This window comes from Salmo trutta, chromosome 20, assembly GCF_901001165.1.
Source record: "Salmo trutta chromosome 20, fSalTru1.1, whole genome shotgun sequence".
Taxonomy (NCBI): Eukaryota; Metazoa; Chordata; class Actinopteri; order Salmoniformes; family Salmonidae; genus Salmo; species Salmo trutta.
In genome coordinates this window covers 9,292,575-9,310,405 of record NC_042976.1, presented here as the reverse complement: position 1 = coordinate 9,310,405, position 17,831 = coordinate 9,292,575, and the positions used below count along the sequence as shown (strand labels likewise).

General features: G+C 39.9%; 1 protein-coding gene across 2 annotated transcripts in view; it reads left to right on the top strand.

Annotated features, from left to right (window-relative positions):
- Window positions 1-13,302, top strand: part of LOC115155523 (contactin-associated protein-like 5) — a 154,444-nt gene extending 141,142 nt beyond the window's left edge. For both annotated transcript variants that reach the window (XM_029702203.1, XM_029702204.1), the window contains 8 exons: window positions 1,221-1,439; window positions 2,589-2,828; window positions 3,922-4,146; window positions 5,942-6,075; window positions 8,794-8,881; window positions 9,501-9,704; window positions 10,081-10,140; window positions 10,796-13,302. In XM_029702203.1, coding sequence (XP_029558063.1) covers window positions 1,221-1,439; window positions 2,589-2,828; window positions 3,922-4,146; window positions 5,942-6,075; window positions 8,794-8,881; window positions 9,501-9,704; window positions 10,081-10,140; window positions 10,796-11,037 — 1,412 coding nt within the window. In that variant the 3' untranslated portion in view covers window positions 11,038-13,302. The remainder of the gene's footprint in view (window positions 1-1,220; window positions 1,440-2,588; window positions 2,829-3,921; window positions 4,147-5,941; window positions 6,076-8,793; window positions 8,882-9,500; window positions 9,705-10,080; window positions 10,141-10,795) is intronic.
- Window positions 13,303-17,831: the final 4,529 nt, after the last annotated feature.

Below are 17,831 nucleotides of genomic sequence, written 5' to 3'. Positions count from 1 at the left end.
CTGTCAACTTAGCTACAGCATTATATCATCAAGCTGTCAACTTAGTTACAGCTCCATATTATCAAGCTGTCAACTTAGCTACAGCACTATATCATCAAGCTGTCAACTTAGCTACAGCACTATTACATCAAGCTGTCAACTTAGTTACAGCACTATATCATCAAGCTGTCAACTTAGTTACAGCACTATTACATCAAGCTGTCAACTTAGTTACAGCACTATATCATCAAGCTGTCAACTTAGCTACAGCACTGTATCATCAAGCTGTCAATTTAGCTACAGCGCTATATTGTCAAGCTATCAACTTAGTTACAGCGCTATATCATCTTGCTGTCAACTTAGCTTTGAAAAGAAACTTAGAATTCCACTAACAACAAGGTAATCAAATGGAGATCAGAAATTAAGCCATGTGCCTAGAGAAAAAGAGAGAGAGAGAGAGACAGCAACACAATTAGACCCAACCAAATCATGAGATAACAAAATGATAATTACTTGACATATTGGAAAGAATTAACCAAGAAACTGAGAAAACTAAAATGCTATTTGGCCCTAAACAGAGAGTAGACAGTGGAATAATACCTGACCACTGTGACTGATCGAAACTTAAGCAAAGCTTTGACTATGTACAGACTCAGTGAGCATAGCCTTGCTATTGAGAAAGGCCGCCGTAGGCAGACCTGGATCTCAAGATAAGGCAGGCTATTTGCACTCTGCCCACAAAATGAGGTGGAAACTGAGCTGCACTTCCTAACCTCCTGCCACATGTATGACCATATTTCCCACAGATTACACAGATCGACAAAGAATTTGAAAACAAACCCAATTTCTATCAAGTCCCATATCTATTGGTTGAAATACCACAGTGTGCCATCACAGCAGCAAGATTTGTGACCTGTTGCCACAAGAAAAGGGCAACCAGTGAAGAACAAACACCATTGTAAATACAACCCATATTTATGTTTATTTATTTCCCCTTTTGTACTATTTGCACATATGTCATTTGTAATGTCTTTATTCAACTTTTGTGAGTGTAATGTCTACTGTACATTTTAATTGTTTATTTCACTTTTGTTTATCTAGTTCACTTGCTTTGGCAATGTTAACATATGTTTCCTATGCCAATAAAGCCCTTAAATTGAAATGAGAGAGAGAATGAATGTTTGAAGGATGAGTTCTCTGCGACCTGACTGTCAGCTGGTGTCCCTGTTCTGTTCCCTCAGCTCCGTCCGTGGTGACATTCTCCTTTGACGTGGGAAACGGGCCGGTGGTCCTGGCCATTAAGTCCCACGTGCCCCTGAATGACAGGCAGTGGCACTATGTGAGGGCAGAGCGCAGCGTGAAGGAGGCCTCACTGCAGGTGGACCAGCTGCCCCTGCGCTTTCTGGAAGCTCCATCTGAGGGACACCTCCGCCTCCGGCTCAACAGCCAGCTGTTTGTGGGTAGGACTGGCCTCATAGTCTCAGTCTCAACAGCCAGCTGTTTGTGGGTAGGACTGGCCTCATAGTCTCAGTCTCAACAGCCAGCTGTTTGTGGGTAGGACTGGCCTCATAGTCTCAGTCTCAACAGCCAGCTGTTTGTGGGTAGGACTGGCCTCATAGTCTCAGTCTCAACAGCCAGCTGTTTGTGGGTAGGACTGGCCTGGTCTCATAGCCTTAGTCTCAGTCTCAACAGCCAGCTGTTTGTGGGTAGGACTGGCCTGGTCTCATAGCCTTAGTCTCAACAGCCAGCTGTCGGTTGGTAGGACTGGCCTGGTCTCATATCCTTAGTCTCAGTCTCAACAGCCAGCTGTGTGTTGGTAGGGATGGTCTCATAGCCTTAGTCTCACGCTCAACAGCCAGCTGTTTGTGGGTAGGACTGGCCTTTCTCATAGCCTTAGTTTCAGTCTCAACAGCCAGCTGTTTGTGTGTAGGACTGTCCTAGCCTTTGTCTCAGTCTCAACAGCCAGCTGTTTGTGGATATGGCTGGCCTTAATAATATAATATAACCCCTCTTAGGAAATCATTTATTTCACTACGCAGACTTTAACAGTGGCCTTTCCCCTGACAAGTTCCACCAGAGATATACTATTGTCTCGGTACAGTTGCTATCTCAGGATTTAGGATAGCCTCAAATAGACAATAAGTCACAGTATGAATGATCATATTCATTATGATTATTTCACAGTCACTTTCTGCTTATACCAAGGCATTACACACATGAATGGGTTTCCTATAAGACATTACCTATAAGCTTTCCCTGAGATTAAACCTTTGGTTGGCCATAAATCTTGATTTGTCATTCAGGCGCTTTACTGTTTCTTCTGCTTATAATGTTTGCAAAGGTCTGCCCAACACTTCATCCTAATAACTATTCTTCCATATTTGCATATAGTTAGTCTTAATGAGCTCCAAAGTTGTTATTATATATCACAACTAGACTACAAATGTGTTATAACATTGTTATAGGCATTATGAACTAGTTATAACCTGTGGTCCCTCCAGGGGGAACAGCAGCTAGTACTCAGTGGAATATGATGCATTATATACTAATTCTGTTATAACACTGTAATAAACATATGAACTAGTTAGAACCTGTCGTCCCTACTCCAGGGGGAACAGTGGCCAGGCAGAGGGGCTTCTTGGGTTGCATCAGAACTCTGACTATAAACGGTGTGACCTTTAACCTGGAGGAGCGGGCTAAGATGACCCCGGGGGTGAGCGCTGGCTGCCCCGGCCACTGCAGTGGCCCCAGCAGTCTCTGCCACAACAGCGGGAGGTGCATTGAGAAGAACAGCGGCTACGTCTGTGACTGCTCTCAGTCTGCCTACGGGGGGCCCTCCTGCAAGGAAGGTGTGTGATGATATGCCCCCAAGAACTAGATGTAAATGGGTTCACTCATGATATTGTTGTTTGATGAATTATTGAATGGAAAAAACACTTGACACAATGATTAAGACATGAGAAAAGGCTTACATTTCCAAATGAAGAATAATCATGTATCTAATGCAGTTGGTACTTGGTACTCGCCCCCAGGTCCTCGTCATACTTCATGTATTATACAGTAGAATGATGACATTCATATGCAACCGGTACTGTAAAGTGTTGGGTCTTTTTTTTTTTTTACCTTGTCAGGTTTTGAGCCCTCCCAATCTAGAACAAAAAGTGCAACTCTTGAGCAAAAAGCATTGTGTATCCACCGTCACGTGTGTGGGATTCTTGAATATGGTTCTTAGCTTCTTTTTCTCTGAACCACTGGATATACTTGTACCTGAGCCACTTGCAAGTTAAGGAAATTCTTGCCTTCAATCATTCTTAAGAAAAAAAGCAATATTGACCTATCTTAACCGTTTTCTGTAGATGCTCCTTTATTTCCAGCTTCTGCTCTGTGTGGTAGAGAACCTTCAATTCTTTATTCTCTTTCCGCTAAGTCATGATGACTTATTATGAAACTGAGTTATAAAAACATAAAACTCGCTGAGAATGTGTTTAGACTGCTCTATAATTATGCAATATATATATTTCCCATGAATAATTTTGAGGAGAACGGGGAAGAGAAAATAACAGAATGCTTTGAGGGGTATTCACTTTGCTCTTGAAGTGGTGTTGAGATCAGTGGCTTTCAGAGTGTAGATTTTGCTCCATCTGAAAAAGAGATCAAATCTAGGCCATTATCGTGGAGCAGACACGTCCTTGACAAAGGGTGGTCTGTTTCTTACAGGATGTACATTTTGTTCTATTTTGTCCAATGAAATTGACAGAACATGCATTCATCAACAATGTTTGAAAAAATGTTTTTCAAATGTTTCTTCTGACTGTTGTTTTGGTTTAGCTAAAACAGCTACAATTTGATTGACATTATTTGCTCTCAACAATTTATCTTTTGAATTCAGTATATTACAGTATGTCTGTCCAAATGATCCATCCTCTCTCCCTGTCCATACAGAGGTGTCTGTGTTATTTAACAGAGAGTCGTCGGTGACCTACACCTTCCAGGAGCCTTTCTCTGTGATGCAGAACAGGAGCTTTCAGGCCTCCAGTGTCTACAGAGAGAACAGCAGGGCCAGAGAGAACATGGCTTTCATCTTCATGACCACACAGAGCCCTGCCATGCTGCTCACTGTCAGCACTTTCAGCCAGCAGTACATAGCAGTCATCCTGGCACGCAACGGTAGGGACACCTCTACTACTCATTTGTCAGTTGTACAAATCATTTAATTTCTGAGGTGTCCATTTACACCTCATTGCATTTGGTAATATGAGTGAAATTCAATATGCTTCAAACATATTTCCCGATTTGTATTTGGACTCTGACGGGAAGAAGTTGGGACTCCACCAAGGCTTTAGTGAAGGATGTTATAATGACTCCATTAGCTGGCAGAGGGCAACTCTAAATTCAGAATGTAATCTCATTATATGGAAGAGAGTGCTAACTATTGCGTATTATTTACTCCAGCTGAGTGTTCTCTCCCATTGTACCGCACAGCAAAGAGCTGAAAGAACCACGTTGCCTTGCACAACTTTCAACACAAAGAATGCAATTCGTTTCATAGAAAGATGGATTTATAATCCCTTGACAAGTATGGAACAAGTAATGTGTCATGTTTACAATATTTCCATCCGTCACATAACAGACAGGAATAAAAAAAAAATGAATTTAACCTTGACAGATCCAAGTTCAGTGTCGCGTCTAAGCCTATTCAGCCGCATCCATAACGAAGCCTTGATCACGCACCTTAACCTCTAATCTGACAGCCTTCCAAGTTGTACAGAAAGCCCATCAGCATCGTGTTGAGTGACGCCCTGTGTTTCTTTAAGTCTTTGCTCTTTTGTTCAATCGGAGCGCGTGGATGAATCATGCCTTTGTAAATATGGGAGGATCAGGAGGACACTTCATCCACAGTAATCTCGGGCACCCGGGCCACTGTCAGGGGGTTCTCAAACACAACATAAATCCCTTCACCAACCGAGCTGGAATTGTAATATTGACCCAACTTCACTTGATAATGCAAAGCTCTCTGCCTCTCTGATCTAGTGTGGTATGTGTGTGGGAGGAACATTTGGTGCATATTGACATATTCAACACAGGGCAAAGAGCTTACGCTGCTCCAGGATACATATTTATGTCTAAAGAGGTAACTGTGGGGGCTTCAATAGAGAAGTCGATTAATAAATAAACTGCCAACACTCTTCATTGTATTTCAGTCATAATGCTATTTTTGTTTATAAGGTTATCTTAATTCCAAACGAATATATATCTATTGATTGATATGAATTTAAAATAAATGTTCGAAGGAGAGGTGAGCCACCTCATGAGATAAGTTTAGCTATTTAAATGTTATTCTCAAGCCTCCAGCTTGGGACAATCTCATCGGCACAGCTCATGGAAAATGGCTGTATTCAAAGAAACAAGGCATTATTGTTTACAAATCACCATGAGGGCAGTTGATGGTTATTTCAAAATATGTTTTCATGTTGGTGCATACTTTAGCCCAAATGGTAACTGGAGATATTTGAACAGTCCTCACATTGTGTAACGGTTTTCATCAGAAGGAGTGGACCAAAGCGCAGCGTGGTACGTGTTCATGATTATATTTATCAAAAACACTCAAACAAAAACGAAAAGCCAACAGTTCCGTCAGGTACACTATACAAAACAGAAAACAACTACCCACAAACACAGGTGGGAAAAGGCTGCCTAAGTATGATTCCCAATCAGAGACAACGATAGACAGTGCCTCTGATTGGAAACCATACTCGGCCAAGACAAAGAAATAGATAGCATAGAATGCCCATCCCACATCACACCCTGACCTAACCAAACAGAGAAAAACGTCTCTCTCAGGTCAGGGCGTGACACATTGACTTCAATGCATGACTTTAACAAGTCCAATAGTCAACAACTTAATGTAGGTTTAAGATCTTTCAGTGCATAGTTTTCACCCAGTTTGTGTTGTGGTCTACAGGGAGTCTACAGATCTGGTACCATCTCCATGTAGACAGGAGGCCAGATGTGTTCAGCCCCAGACCTACAAGCCTGGCAGACGGACGCCTCCACCGTATCAGAATCCACCGTGAGGGAAAAGACGTCTACCTACAGGTGAGCAATGGATACATTTACAAAAGGTGTAGATCCTGTGCATTGTAATTCCATCACTACATATGGGCATGTCAATCCTCATTAATAACCCCCATAAATATTTGTCTAATGGAGTATTAGCATATGATCTCAGTGATCATTGTCCCAGAGTATGTGTTAGAGCAGGGGTACTCGATTATTACCCTTTGAGGTCCGTATCCTGCTGGTTTTCTGTTCTACCAGATAATTAATTGCACCCACCTAGTGTTCCCGGTCTAAACCAGTCCCTGATTAGCAACAATGAAAAAGCGCAGTGGAACTAGCTTCGAGGTCCAGAGTTGAGTTTGAGGGTATTAGAGATACAAAACAGCAAAATACTGATCATCGTTTATTTAAGAAGAGACATTTTAAAAAGGTTTCTCCTAAAGGGTTTTTAAAATTACATGTTCTACTCTGATTTAGCCACTATCTCCTGTATTCCTGACCCTGAAAAATGTCGCCTCCATATTTATTGCTTTGGCAGATAAACACGCCCCTTTAAAAAAATTCTGAGTCAAAGATAGATCCAACCCTTGGTTTTCTTCGGTGCTATCTGAGCTCATTCAAATGAGATAATCAGGCCTGGGCCAAAGCAAGGATAACTGAGTCTGTAGTAGACTCTCAATCTTTCAGACAATTGAGAAACATATGTACCATCTTGATGAAGAAAGCTAAATCAAGCCACCTTTTTAGCTCTATCTCTGACTCTGCTGGTGATCCTTCTGCATTTTGGAAAACAGTAAATGCGCTGAATTGTATAAATGAATCTTCTTCCCTGCCTAAGCAAGTTCTGTCTGACTCTGGCATCCTAACGGAGAAGAATGGGATAAGTGATGTTTTTAGTCATAATTTTATCTCGGCAGGCTTTTTATTTGAGAGAAACTGTGGTTTAATTGACCCTGGACAGTCAATTGACTGCTCTTCTATCTGCCAGCCTCTAGCTGACTCGACGGTTAAACCATCAACTTCTAGTGAATCTTTGTTTTCATTTCAACAATTTACTTTTTGTGAATTATTAATTGGGGCTGACATGCTTGATCCATTTTTGCTGCGGCTCTCTGCCCCCCGATTGCTCAATCATTAACCCATATGTTTAACCTGACAATTATATCTAGTACTATCTCCAAGGTTTAGAAGACGGCCCATGTACTCCCCCTTCAGAAAGGTGACCTTTGTGACCTAATTAATTATTGCCCTATTTCTAAACTTAGCTAAAATATTATAATCCTTGATTCATTCTCAGCTAAGATCTTACTTATCTTTGAAATGCATTTAAACTGTACATCAGTCGGGTTTTAGACCAGGTCATATCTCTATGCATCCCTAGTTATAAATGATGTGGTTAACTTTATGGATAAAAGGCAACATTGTGCTGCCCTTCTTCATGGACCTGTCAAATGCTTTTCGATACTGTTGATCACTCACTACTAATTCAGAAGCATTCCTTAATTGGTCTAGACCAGGCTGCATATAAATGGTATAAAAATGACTTGACAAATAGAACTCATTGTGTATCTACTGATGATGTTAAATCAGATTTACTGGATTTTTCGAAAGGTGTCCCGCAGGGGTCGATTCTAGGTCCTGTACTTTTTACTGTTCACATGAACAATATCAACTGTAAAAAATTGTCTGTAAAAATTTTAAACTGCACTTGTATGCTGATGATTCTGTTGTGTATGCTATTGCCCCCACAGTTGACCTGCTTTATCTGAACTACAGTCTGCCTTCACAGAAACACTCTATTGACCTGAAATTATTACTGAATGCAGGTTATACTAAGTACTTTTATGTTCTCTAGAGCACATAAAAATAACTGATGATTTAAGCATATTGACTTTGTAAAATTGTATTTTAAAAAGCATATTGATGAGTTAGGACGCTGAGAATTAAATTGTGCTTCTATGGAAATAGGTCCTGCCGCTCGCTAAATAGTCGACATGGCGACATCCTCTATGGCGACATCATCTGCCACTTCATTAAAGTATTGAGATGCCGTTTATCATAGCGCACTGCGCTTTATTATTGGCAACAATTGTGGTACTCATCACTGTATTCTCTACCAGAAAGTTGGTTGGCCCTCTTTCATGTCACGTAGGTTGATATATTGCTCTGTTTTCATTTATAAAGCTCTTTTACAAAAACTGTACCTTCTGTTACATCTTAACAAAACTTTAGACATACGAGTTACCACACCTGGTCTCAGGGATGGTTAACTCTGGAAATTCCCCTGGTCTCTACTGAGACAGGTAAATCCAGCTTTTAGGTTTTTTTGCACCTTATTTGTGGAATAATCTTCAAAATGTTCTTAAATGTGATGTTCTGGTGCCTCTAGGTCAATTCAGAAAGCTGATTGAGGACCTTATTACTGATCAATGTGTTTGTTTTTTATGACTGGGTTTTTCTTTCTGCTTGCATTTTTGTATTTATATTTTGATATGTGTACTTTCTGTCATCTATGTCATTCAGGGCTCATCTGTAAAATAGACTTGGTCTCAGTATGACTCCCTGATAAATAAAGTTTAAATAAAAACATTTAACAAATGTATACCGCTATGAAAGTGCATTGGTACTACAGTAAACGGCAGCCATTTAGATGAAAGAATATCATACTAAATCCATAATGTATTGAAACGTAAAATGGATTTGTAGTTCCTGTAATCCTCATTTATTATTTGATTATTTTTCACTTTCCCCCAGATCGACCAGGACATCCACAGGAAGTACACCCTGTCATCTGATGCAGAGTTGATCTTAATCAGATCCTTGACTTTGGGCATAGTCGTTGGTAAGCCTTCCAATGAAATTATACTGCCATGCAGGGAGCTATTTTGAATAATGGAACATGGAGGACCGTTTAGTGGAACCATACTATGATACGGGAGAAGTTTAGGTTTTTGACATGTACTGTTTTTGACTTAATGTTCAAATGCTCATACCAATTTCCCAAAATGTTCATACCCTGTCTCAGAACAGCTTTTGTAATCCCAGACTTGCAGATTTAAAGATTTGACCATCATTGCTGAAGGATGATTATTTTTATATCCCTCACTGCTGTTGCCATAGAAACATGTGTATTTAATTCAGGAGGGAAATAATGGTGAATCTAATAAAGGCTGAATAAAGATGAATTAATGGGACCTAAAATGGTGCTGTCTGAAAGCACATAAATATTTTAAACAATAACCTAAACAGAAAGCAAACTCTCTCACCTCCTCTCCCTCCCTTTCCCCCTCTAATGAAGATCTATTAAAAATGCCCTGCGTACATATCTTCCCCAATGACTAATTTGTACATCATGAAGTATGTTTTGTTTGTTTTAGTTTTCAAGAGGCCCATTCTCTTGTGGATCACCTTCCAGTGGGAGACTGCTGCTATAATGCTTCAATGTTAATTCTGTATAACAGGAGGTGAGAATTTTGATGAGGAAGTGATGCAGGCAGGATCTAAGGGCTTCATTGGCTGCCTGTCATCCGTCCAGTTCAATCACATGGCTCCACTGAAGGCAGCGCTACTGAACCGTGGCAGCTCATTGGTCAGTGTACGGGGTCACCTGGTGGAGTCTAACTGTGGGGCTCCGGCTGACTCAACAACCTCACACCCACTCTCAGGTAAGTGCTGCTGTTGTAAAACACAGTCTCCACTCAGCTAACTGGATAAAACAAGTAAATGAGTTCCTTTACTCTGCCACAGCTATTCAGCTTTCACAGCGGAAGCCATTTGGAGCTGTGTGGAATCGATTGTGGATGTTCCCAGTCTCGCCTCCGGCTTAAAGCATCATTATTACATTTTAGATGAATCAGGAACGAGTCGACAATGAGCTGATGCCTGCCAGCCTGATGGAACTTTTGTTTTTCATTGTTTACGCAGTTAAACAAATAAGTTATCTTCTGCCACATACACCCTGTTGGGGAACATCCATTTTGCTGCACAGCTCGTTCACTCATTACTGAAAGTTAAAATGAATGGGCCTTTCTTCCCTGCCAGATCAAGCTGCGAAAGCAAACAAAGATAATGTCAACCGGCATGACTCGGCAGTCATAGGAGGTTTGTTTCTCTATTTTATCTTAATTTATTGATTCGGTGTTAATATGAAACGAATCCCAGATGTCACTTTGTTTCACTGTCTTTCTTTCGTTCTCTCTTTCTTCCTCTCTCTCTCACTCTCTTACCTCACAATGGCTGTCCCTCTGAAGTTTTTTGTGGATGGGGTTCCTGATTGTTAAAGCTGCAATATGTAACTTTTTGGGCGACCCAACCAAATGCACAAATGTGTGTTTATAGATCTATCATTCTCATTGAAAGCAAGTCTAAGAGGTGGTAGATATGTTCTATGTGCACTATTTCTATGCTTCCCATTCTTACGTTTCGTTTTTGCATCTTTTACTTCCAGTTTTGTACACCAGCTTCAAACAGCTGAAAATACAATATTTTTGGTTATGGAAAATATATTTCACAGCAGTGTAGATGGTACAATGATGATACACTATAATTGCTTGTTTTGTCACATATACTGTACTGAAATTAAGCGGACTATTAGAATTTTAGCAACCAGGTAATGGTGCAGCGATTTTTGCATAGTGCATCTTTAAGTCCAGGATAACTTATTTACTAATAAATTGAAATGTACCATGAAATGAGTCATGACCCCAGCCCCCCAACTGATGTTATAACTAAAATGGCTGCCCTTGCTCCCCCGCAGGTGTGGTGTCAGCAGTAGTCTTCATCACTCTGTGTGTAGTGGCGGTGATGACCCGTTTCCTGTACCACCACCGGCAGGCCCAGAGAGACGCAAGCATCAAGGAGAAGGAGCACCAAACCAACCTGGAAATAGCCTGCCGGAGAGAAGCAGCCTACCAGACAGAACCAGCCTACCGGACAGAGTCCCACCTCCATGACAGTCATAGCTCCACCCTCAGGGACAACAGGGAGTACTACATCTGACCACAGTGTCCAGCCAAGCCTTCTAGCCATCGCCGCTTACCTCTCTTCTGTTTTGTCTAGCTGTCTGCACAGGAGGAGGCAGCCTTTTCCTCCCTCCTCTGGGGTAGAAATGAAGAATTCCTTCTCCTTTAGGGAACTGTGGGAATATTCTGGTGGGGAATTTCTTCCCGTTTCTGTGTAGATACTCCGTAGGACGGGACTTGTAGCTGCAAATATGTTGACCGGCCGGCTCACAAATGGTGGTGATGGGACAGGAAAACAGTGCCATAAGAGATTGAAGCATATGGATATGGTGCAATGGATTTATCCAATGACAGAAATACAAAGAGCCTGGAAAGGTTAGAATAGTCAATGTTATGGGAAGAGTGGGCAATTTTATGGGAAGAGTGGGCAATGTTATGGGAAGAGTGGGCAATGTTATGGGAAGAGTGGGCAATGATATGGGAAGAGTGGGCAATGTTATGGGAAGAGTGGGCAATGTTATGGGAAGAGTGGGCAATGTTGTGGGAAAAGTGGGCAATGTTATGGGAAGAGTGGGCAATGTTATGGGAAGAGTGGGCAATGTTATGGGAAGAGTGGGCAATGTTATGGGAAAAGTGGGCAATGTTATGGGAAAAAAGCCACAATGGTGTAGATGGCCAAGATTAAACTATCCCACTGTCGTGTGGGGAAGAAATCTCCTGACGCACAGAATCTACACACAGATGCACTTACTCCATTTCAAATACTTAAGAAAAGGACGAGAAGTTCAACAGCTTTCACATCTGTGCCATTGATGTAATACAGAGGGTCAATACAGAGTGGCTTGCCTTCAGAGGACAGGGAGCCTATTCAGCCACCATGTTGATGGTAATTACAGTACCGCGGTGCAGTGCTCTGGGAATGGTTGAAAAGGCTCAATGCAAAGGCCATCTTAGATAACATAATATTAAATAACACATTGGAGTAAGACAAGTATTGTTTTACTGATCTTGATAATGCAGTGATTAATTAAGATTCAATTAAATACAAAAAGTTTGATATTCAAATTTCATTAAATCCCTAAATAAAGCCATTTAAAAATGACATCAATACAAGAGACAGGTGCCTGGACCGGTTACCTACATTATTCTGTGAAAGTTCAATTGAAAATCATTGTTCTTTCTGCCCAATGTTCTTGAGGTTTCTAAGACGTAGGCTAGGCTGCTTTGTATTGCTGCAAGGAAGGGAATGTAAAAAGAACCCAGCTGACTGGAACATCTGCTAGCTGTCCCCTAGCAAGAGAACCAACCCATCACATCCCACTCAAGTGGCTGCCGGCCAAGGGTTAGAAGAGTCTTCAAAGAGCTGCCATATACAAAGCTTTAGTTGTTCCTCATTTTCTCATAAGCTCTTTGTCTTTTCTTTGTATTTTTCATTGTTTCGTTTTGATTGTTTCCTCAAGCAACCATTTGTTCTGTCACACCTTTGATCCTGGTCATGCATTGGTGACCATTTTATATCTTATTTCTTATTTGAAGTTTGTAATTCATTGCTTTTGTACTGATTGTCAACAATATCCCTGTGTTAGATCTACATTATAAGGTGATTAGTATTTACTAGTATTGGATGATGGATGTGGATGCTTAGCTTAGTTTTATTTTCCACCTAAAATGAAGAGGGAAAGTATCATCAGTGAAAAATAACCCAGTTTGACAGTTTAGAAACAATAAAAACAGAGATTGAAAATTCATATGTAAAACTCTTTCATGAGCAACAATTCATACACACACAGTCACAAAATAATAAGATTGGCTGAGGTATTGCCTGAACTTTTTTCTTTCAAATTAAAGTGTCCTTGAAAGCAAGTTATAATTAACCTCTGAGACTCCTATTTGTACTTGTTGATATTGTGATTACTTTGAGGGCCAATTTTGTATGGCTATAATTGTACAGGTATATTATGAATATATGTTTAATAAAACCAAACATTCTTTTTGAAAAATAATGATATTTTCCAGATGTTTCGTGCTACAATAACCTCTATCACAACCATTCTCTTTCTTCCGTTCACATACATTTTGGGGGTTTTGAATACGGTATGTATGTTTGTTTGTACATGTGTGTATAAGCATGTACAGACCAAGGATGGGTGGTGCTGTGTATTCTGATGAAGTAGAAACATTCATTACGTGGTGTGAAACTGCGTCCCGTCTTCCTCCAAACGTTGTTATGGTAAATAGGGTACAAAATGGAATCTGATCTAATTCAATCACAAAGCCAAAACATTAAATTGCTTCGATGTCAGAACTGTAGTTGTGGAACATTTTATTGTGTCTCTTTTTTTTGTGGCCACATTTATATATTTTTCTGTGATTTCTTTGTTGGGGGGTGGGGGGGGTTAAAGGTACAATCTACACATATAATTTAATACTCAGTTAATATCGTATTTACCTGTGGGATGCCACTCCAAAAGAAAAGAAAACATTTAGAAAAAAAGTACAAAAATACAAAGTATTGATCATTATGATCATATTAAAGAGTTAGAAAAGTAATAATACATTTAGTATGTAAAGGAAAATAAACTAAAATAAGGGAGCCAACCACCTATCCCATTACCCCAACCCCACCCATCCCATTACCCCAACCCCACCGATCCCATTACCTCAACCCCACCATCCCATTACCCCAACCTCACCCATCCCATTACCCCAACCCCACCCATCCCATTACCCCAACCCCACCCATCCCATTACCCCCAACCCCACCCATCACGACCCCAACCACACCCATCCCATTACCCCAACCCCACCGATCCCATTACCTCAACCCCACCCCTCCAACATGTGAATATCTACATTCATGCACTTCGAAATGAATTTTGTAACTCAGTCCCAGAAATATGCAACTGCAGGACACTCCCACATCATAGGAAGGAATGCGATTTGACTTGATTTAGGGGACACAGTCGCCAGTTAGGAGTTGGGGCCAATTGTATCGTAAAACGTTTCTTTGGTGTTATATACAGTCTGTGAACAAACTTAAAATGTATAGCTTGATGATTCGGATTACGGGACGCCAAGGTAATATTTTTCCATATACTGCTCCAGTTAAAGGGTTTTTCAGATTAATTTAGATCTGTGGACCATACTTTTTTAAAACTTCTTCAGGATTGGTGGGTCCCCCATGGGACAGTTGAGCTAATGTAGGCTAATGAGATTAGCATGAGGTTGTAAGTAACAAGAACATTTTCAAGGACATAGACATTCTTGTTAATCTATCTCCGCTATTACAGTGAAAGAATACCATACAATTGTTTGAGGAGAGTGCACAGTTTTGGAACTTGAGAAGTTATTAATAAACAAATTTGGCACATTTGAGCAGAAATGCAATTGTTCATTGGATCAGTCTAAAACTTTGCACATACACTGCTGCCATCTAGTGGCCAAAATCTAAATTGCACCTGGGCTGAAATAATATATTATGGCCTTTCTCTTGAATTTCAAAGATGATGGTACAAAAAAATACAAAAGAACGGTTGGTTTTTTCTTTTTATTATCTTTTGCCAGATCTAATCTGCTATGTTCTCCTACATTCCTTTTACATTTCAACAAACTTCAAAGTGTTTCCTTTCAAATGGTGTCAAGAATATGCATATCCTTGCTTCAGGGCCTGAGCTACAGGCAGATAGATTTGGGCATGTCATTTTAGGCCAGCATAGCTGAGGTGTTGCCTGGAAATGTGTGTGTCTTTCAAATCTTGGAGTATTCTCAAACCATTACTGTCCATGATATCGGCAAAGGTACAGATTCCACATTTGGATCATTGAGGAGATGCAAAAGGCTGCCCTCCAGATCTTAAGGCATTATTGGGAAATATTGGAGTATGGGCATGCCAATTTATTCTAATTTACATAGTTTTTAAAATAATGCGTCAAATAGAGATTGTATGAGCAATAATAGGACCAAAGTGTAGGTTACATTGTTTAAGGAATATATCTGAAGACCACCTCTTTCAGTGCAATAGGAAACACCTAATTTATATATATATATTTTTTTACCTTTATTTAACTAGGCAAGTCAGTTAAGAACAAATTCTTATTTTCAATGACAGCCTAGGAACAGTGGGTTAACTGCCTTGTTCAAGGGCAGAACGACAGATTTTTACCTTGTCAGCTCAGGGATTCGATCATGCAACCTTGCAACGCTCTAACCACTAGGCTACCTGCAGCCACAGGGAACGGATGAATCATTTCTAAACCAATTTAGGATGGGGCGGAATTCTAGTGCCTGGAAATACAATTTAAGGTTTGGTATGGATAGTCCTCCTACGTCTTTGCCTCTTTGTAAGTTTGTTCATTTTAACTGGGATCACTTACCTTGCCAAATACATTTTAAACCGCACTATGAATTCTATCCCAATAACCAGGCGTGGGAGACATGGGAAGCATTGTAATCAGAGGGCTGATATAAATACTAAGAATGCCAGTCTCTTTTGGCTAAGAGTTGAGGAGAGACTGACTGCATCACTTCTTCTTTTTATAAGAAACATAAATGTGTTGAAAATCACAAATTGTTTGCATAGTCAACACACAGCTCTGACACACACACTTATCCCACCAGACATGCCACCAGGGGTCTTTTCACAGTCCTCAAATCCAGAACAAATTCAAGAAAGCGTACAGTATTTTATAGAGCCCTTATTGCATGGAACTTCCTTCCATCTCATATTGCTCAAATAATCAGCAAATCTGGTTTCAAAAAACAGATAAAGCAACACCTCACGGCACAACGTCCCTCCCCTAATTGATCTAGATAGTTTGTGTGTATGCATTGATATGTACAGTAGGCTACATGTGCCTTTTTTTAAATGTATGTAGTGCTGTCCTTGACCTGTTCTTGTCTATTGATGTTCTGTATTGTTTCATTCTGTATTATGTTTCATGTTTTGTGTGGAGCCCAGGAAGAGTTGATGCTGAATTTGCAACAGCTAATAGGGATCCTAATAAAACACCAAAAATACCATTGAACTACAGAAATTCAGCCCTGGCAATATATTCATTTTGACAATGAATATTCTGCCTGTTAAAGCAACTAGGATGCTAGTCAATCTACTGAGGTCGGATTGAATTGATTTGAGCGTTCTGTTAAAGTTTCTGGCAATGGTTTTATCTAATGAAGGAAATATATCTACTCCCAAATATTTAAAATGGAAAAGAATTAGGATTCCATAAGTAGAGATGGAGTCCTCCATCGGGGTCTTGAGAGGCAGTAGGGCTGATATGGTTAGATACATTTTGTAACTTGAGATTAAGGTGAATTTACATTGTTTATTACATTGAGCGATTGAGATACATTGTTTAGATATAGTAAAATATGATCCTTGTATAATGAGATTAAGTGATCAGTAAGTTTTAGGTAAATGTGTGTTGTTTCTTTCAATTGACGAATTGCCTCGGCCGGGGTTCCATGGATAATAAAAATAGCAAAGGAGAAATTGGATAGACTTGTGAATTCTGATATATTCTTTAAATGTGATTTTTCCAACCCAGATGCAAATGCAGTTGCATAGTTTTTAGTAGAAAGTTCAGTAGCATCCCATAGAATCCTGGCGTTATCGACCGAATTTGAATTGATAATTATGAATTAGTTTAGCTTAATTTCAAATTGATCACAGAATGTAGGATTTTGTAGTAATGAAATGTTGAAATGCCATCTTGTCGCTCTTTTAGGAGATTCTTACATTTTAAATTGATAGCTGTAGGCTGTCATTTTCAAGGTGTAGATAATATTATAAAAGAGATCGGGGAGAATGTTTTATGAGAATGTTTCAGGAGAATGTTTCAGGAGAATGTTTCTGGAGAATGTTTCTGGAGAATGTTTCTGGAGAATGTTTGTGTACTCGTTAACTTTTGGATTATGTGCTCACCAGGCCTCAATGAGGTTGTAATCAGAGAGTATATGTTGGAGTATATGTTGGAGATCCTTGGTTGCACGTGGATTGTAGTTGGTCTTGTTAGATGTGTCCTGCATGTCCAAAATGGCATTCATGTCTGGCACAGTAGCCAGTTGGAATTCCGTTCATTTTAACAATATGCTTTTCAGAGAACCAAAAAGATAGGATCATATGAATTTGGAGCATACACATTAATAAAGGCAATTTTCCTTCCATTATGGATACATTTAAGGAAAGTGATTCTGGTCTTTGTCTTTACCCAAGATGGGGATTTTAAGTTTCTTATGTATCATTATGATTACACCTTTAGTTATGTTTGGGGCTGATGACAAAGCAGCCAGTTTGTACAAATGGTTCTGCATTATAATCAAATCAAATCAAATGTTATTTGTCACATGTGCCGAATACAACCTTACAGTGAAATGCTGACTTACAAGCACTTACCTAACAATGCTTTAATACGTTTTAAGAAAAATAAGTGTTAAGTAAAAAATAGATAAGTAAAAAATATAAAAGGATCTTAAACATAAATATGCCCTCCAACTTCATTAAGCGTTTAAGTGCCCCATACTAATTACAAAAAAATGTGAGAATATATGCAAGAAATGTAGTCTATATTGTAGATCTTACAACCATTCATCATAGCCTATAGGCCGTCCTCCCTGGGAGATAAATTGAAGAGCTTAAACGTAGGGGGACAGCGATCAACCGAAAAATGTAGAATGGTGCAGTCATATGGGACTGTCCATCTGTCCTTAGCAGTAGCTAGTAACCCCGAAAGGGAGCAGCCCTAGTCCACGTGACACCTCAATATATTCCCCATTGTTCATTACTTAGTGTGGGGTCGTCACTGGGTTAGGCAATATAATAATAGCAAAGTC